The 4,503-nt window shown below is 60.2% G+C and overlaps 2 protein-coding genes across 2 annotated transcripts in view; both read left to right on the forward strand.

Moving 5' to 3' along the window:
• The window catches only part of PALM (paralemmin), a 16,013-nt gene extending 15,273 nt beyond the window's left edge, over positions 1–740 (forward strand). The window contains exon 7 of the mRNA XM_010001848.1: positions 510–740. Coding sequence (XP_010000150.1) covers positions 510–740 — 231 coding nt within the window. The remainder of the gene's footprint in view (positions 1–509) is intronic.
• Positions 741–1,476: 736 nt separating this feature from the next.
• Positions 1,477–4,503, forward strand: part of MISP (mitotic spindle positioning) — a 4,338-nt gene continuing 1,311 nt past the window's right edge. The window contains exons 1-2 of the mRNA XM_010001833.1: positions 1,477–3,487; positions 4,026–4,225. Of these exons, the coding sequence (XP_010000135.1) occupies positions 1,477–3,487; positions 4,026–4,225 (2,211 nt within the window). The remainder of the gene's footprint in view (positions 3,488–4,025; positions 4,226–4,503) is intronic.

Raw genomic sequence — 4,503 nt, forward strand, 5'->3', positions numbered from 1 at the left:
GGGCTGGCACCACTCCAGCCGGGCATCGCCGCGGGGCCCCGAGTCCCAGCTGTCCCAATGAGCCCCAACTCTCCCTAATGAGCCCCAGCTGCCCCCACCCCAGGAAAAGCTTAAACGTCTCCACAGCTGTAGCTCAGCCCCTTTGCCAGCAGAGAAAGGAGGTGGGCGCCGGGTCTGTCATCAGGTCCCTGCAGGGATAGAGGTACATCCAGGACACAGCGTGTCTGCCCTGCGGATGAGCCGGGCTGCTCCGGACCCAGGGACCCGCTGCTCCCTAATGAGCCCCAGCTGCCCCCACCCCAGGAAAAGCTTAAACGTCTCCACAGCTGTAGCTCAGCCCCTTTGCCAGCAGAGAAAGGAGGTGGGCGCCGGGTCTGTCATCAGGTCCCTGCAGGGATAGAGGTACATCCAGGACACAGCGTGTCTGCCCTGCGGATGAGCCGGGCTGCTCCGGACCCAGGGACCCGCTGCCTCTGCCCAGGGGAGCCTGATCCCGAGCTCGCCCGTAGGGCAGCACCCGGGCTCGGGGCTGCCCCGGCACCGCCGTGTCCCCGCTGCTGGTGCCCGGCGCTGGGGCAGCCCCAGCTCAGGGAGCCGGGCCGGGAGCGCTGCCCTCAGGGGTGCGGCTGCGCCTCGGCAAACAGGGCGGGGATGTGTTCCCCGCCCGAGGGCACGCCCGGGGTTACGTGTGCCTCGCTGGCGCCGGGGCCAGGCTGGGCATGGTGTCTGTGGCACGGTGAGAGCTGCTGTCCCTTCCTGCACCAATACTACTGTCCCCATCTGGCTCTGGCCCAGTTGGCACAGGATGATTGACACCAAGGTCGGGGCAGCTCAGACCTGCTTTGCGTCACACGGGGGGCAAAGTCCCCTCCTTTTTATGGGCCATGAAACCACGTTTATGGCCCCTGCTGTTTCGATAGCGCGAGTGTTTGGAGTCTCCTTCCCGTAAATGCGCCAGGAGAAATTCCAGTCAGAGCTGAGCTCAGCGCTGCCTCTCCCTGCCTGAACTGATGCTCCCGGTGTGGCTCCCTCAGGGTCCCGGTAAGGTCCGGGGGCAGCAGTGCTGCAGCCGTGGCAGAGGTTGGTGCAGCTGAGCCGGACGCAGCAGGACCCGGCCAGGCTGGGGCAGAGGTGGGAGGGGGATATTGGCTTTGGGGCAGCTCCCATTGGGAACTGTGCTTTGTGCTCTGGCTGCTCCTGCCCCACAACCCAGTGTGTCTGGGTAGATGGAGTGAATGACATGGCTAGTTGGTGTTAGTGTCTGTCCCCAGGGCACAGGTCCCTCTTGGTCACAGGCTGAGCAAGGGCAGCAGCACAGTGCTGGGACAGGAGCCGCACGCTCTGGCCACTGATGGTCACTCTCTCTCCTTCAGGGCTGGCAGGTTCCATCCCAGGTGAGCCAGAGCCTGAGCAAGAAGCTGAGCAGTGTCCCCAGGCCAGGCTGGCAGAGGGCTGAGTGCTGCCTCTTCCCCAGAGATGGACAGAGTCACCAGGCACCTGGTCTTCCAGCTCCCACAGCCCTCACACAAGCACGACTACCATGATGCTCACCAGGGTGGTTCATTGGCAGAGCAGAGGGCCAACAGTGATGATGATGTGTTCGGCTCTGCTCAACGTAGCAGCCAGAGGGTGGAACATGGCTATGGCTGGAAAACAAGGTCAAAGTCACCCTCGTATTTCCTGGAGGGTGGAAAAGATGTCTGGACCCCATCCCCAGACAGGGAGTCCAAGCTGGAGGTGGTGAGATCGGGGAGCCTGTATGACCTCAGGGCTTACAGAGGTGAGAGGAAGCCCTCAAAGCTCTACGATGAGGATGAGCAGGATCAGTACAGGGTCCCTCCACCGCACATCTCACCTGAGAAAGCCAGGGAGCTGGAGGATGAGAGGAGGGAGATCATCCGGAGCCAGGTGATGAGGAAGAGCTCCACCACAGCTGAGCGTTGGAGCTCCATGGATGAGCTGAGCTCTATAAACACTGGCACAGGCATCTTCACTGTGTCTTTTGACAAGCCTTCCTCAGGGAGGGCAGTGACACCAGTTGACCCTGAAAATATTGACACAGAGCAGATCAACTTCTCTGCTGCTCGGCAGCAGTTCCTGATGCTGGAGAAGACCAACCCAGGCTCTTTTTTCAGCCCAGGGCAACAGGTCTCATCTCCAAAGCCAGAGACAATGACAAAAGTCTCTCGGCAAGAGTGGCCTAGTCCTGAGATGCCCATAAAGGCTGTGAGAGGTTACGGTAATGCTGGTGCACCCAGCCAGAGCAGGACAGACAAGACTGTTTACCAGGTTTATAATGTGTCCTACAAGATGCCTGTGAAGGAGGAGGTTTATGGTCCCAGAAGGGCTGATACTGGAAGGTCATATCCCACTGGGAAAGTATCCAGCTTGACTAAAGGATTTTCCAGAGAGGACCTGGACTCTGGCTTGGGTGAGATGTACAACGAAGCCAGCACAGGCTACACCAGCAATGGAAGTGCATCCAACGAGATCTTCAATGGCTTTGTGGATCTGAGGACCAGCAGCAACGGCCCAGACAAGGAGACGAAGATCAGCAATGAGACGCCCATTGAGCGGGAGATCCGCATGGCAATGGAGAGGGAGGAGAACCTCTGGAAGGAGAGAGGGATCCAGCGGCTGACCTCCAGCAGTGAGATGGTGGAGATCCAGACCAAGCCTCTCCTCTCCATGCACACCTCTCCCGGCCCGGGCAGGAAAGGGAAGGACAAAGCCCGTGCTTCCTTTTACGTCCAGAGGGAAATTGAGCAGGAAACCAAGCGTGAGGAAGATCTGAAGAGGCAAGGGAGGCTGCCGGGGACTTATGACAGGGGGACACAGCAGGAGCTGGATGAGCGACGGAGGGTGTTTGAGCAGGAGGAAACTCCCCCACAAAAGCCCATCCCTGTGAGGAAGGCAGGTGAGCAGCGGAGCTGGATTAATGAGTTTGTGGTGGAGCAGCCCACAAGCCACAGCCCCCACCCTGTAGAAGACACCAGGGGCGGGAGAAGCATTCCCAGCTACACGGCCAGCATCACACACTTCCAGGTCTCCCAGCCACGCTTTGTTGCCAGTGAGAAGAGCCAGGACAAGCCCCGGGTGTCCCAGCGCATTTTTGTGAGTGAAAGCAAACGAGAGAGTGAGGATTCCAGGGGCGGAAGGATTCCTGGCTCCACCCTGAGCCCTGCCAGCTCAGCTCCCCTGCCCAGAGAGTACTTCTTATTGCCCTTCTGGAATCCCAAGTTTTCCTTCGTTGACAACATGGGGACACAGAGCCCGCTGAGGAGGGATGATGGCCGGGAGGAGCAGTACAAGCTGAGGACCTGGAAGCCCCAGACGTCGGCAATGATCGAGGAGGAGATCCGGAGTGACCTGCAGAGGGAAGAGGAGCTGCAGGAGCAGCGGCGGCGGCGGCAGCTGATCGATGGCTACTCCGTGGTCAGCACCGATGGCTTTCCCCAGGAGAGCTCCCGCTCCCGGCACAGCTCTGGTAAGGGAAGGGGAAGAATGGTGGGCTGGGATGGGCTGGGGGTCAGTCCCAGGGGTATCACTCCTGCCCTCCTGTTCTTGGTGGCTCTTAGTCTCAGCAGGAGCCATCAAGGGGGACAGGAGTGACACTGTGGGTGCTTGTTCACAGGGACAATCCTGCACAAGCAGGTGGATGCTGTTCCCAGGTGTGGGAAGCCCTTATGGCTGTTGTCCCCAGGCTGTGTGGGACACTTCTTGCAGCCACCAGCCAGCGCTGATCTGGGCTTCCCATGACAGCACGAGTGGCCACAGGGGGACAGTTACAAGTGGCCAGCATTGAGTCCCAGTCTGGCAGAGCCTGGCTGCAGGTGAGGTGTCCAGGTTCCTCCCTCCAAGGATCTGCTGAGATGCCCACAAGGACCCCTGAGCATTGGCAAAAAGCTGTCCCTGCAGAAATGTTTCTCCTGGGACAGGGGTTCTATTGTCACCAAGTGCACAAGATGAAGCCCTTGGAGAGGGAAGCAGAGGTCCCTCATCCCCTTACCCTCTTTCTCTTGAAGCTGCCTCAGGTGTCAGCGGTAGCTATTCTCCCGTCTCCACTCCTGCCCCGCACCAGGCGGGGGTCCTGGGACTGATGTCATCCTTCACCCCACTGCGAGTGGCCGGTCCCTCCCAGGGCAGCACTGAGACCCTCACCCCCGACTCAGCGCGTTCCAGCCCCTTCGAGGAGCGGAGGAGGAGGGTGAAGGAGGATGGAAAGGTGAATATGCTGGGTAGCATGTGCTGCAGGGTTGGAGCTTGGGAGAAGGCTGGTGGCCCTGGGGTTGGAGGTGGCCATACCCAGCTCTCACCCAGAGCTGGAGGGAGACCTGGTGGTGGTGGCTGCAGCAAGGGGCTGTACAGAGCACCCTGGGCAGGGCCCTGCTGCTTGGTGGTGTCAGAGCCGGGTAGGACTGGAGATTTGCAGCTTCCTCCTGGGAAGGGGGTCCTGGCCAAAACAGGCCCCTGGATCCAGGGAGGGCACAAGGCTGCTGTTTT

The sequence above is a fragment of the Chaetura pelagica genome, unplaced genomic scaffold (assembly GCF_000747805.2).
Source record: "Chaetura pelagica isolate M959 unplaced genomic scaffold, ChaPel_1.0 scaffold1407, whole genome shotgun sequence".
In the NCBI taxonomy this organism is placed as follows: domain Eukaryota; kingdom Metazoa; phylum Chordata; class Aves; order Apodiformes; family Apodidae; genus Chaetura; species Chaetura pelagica.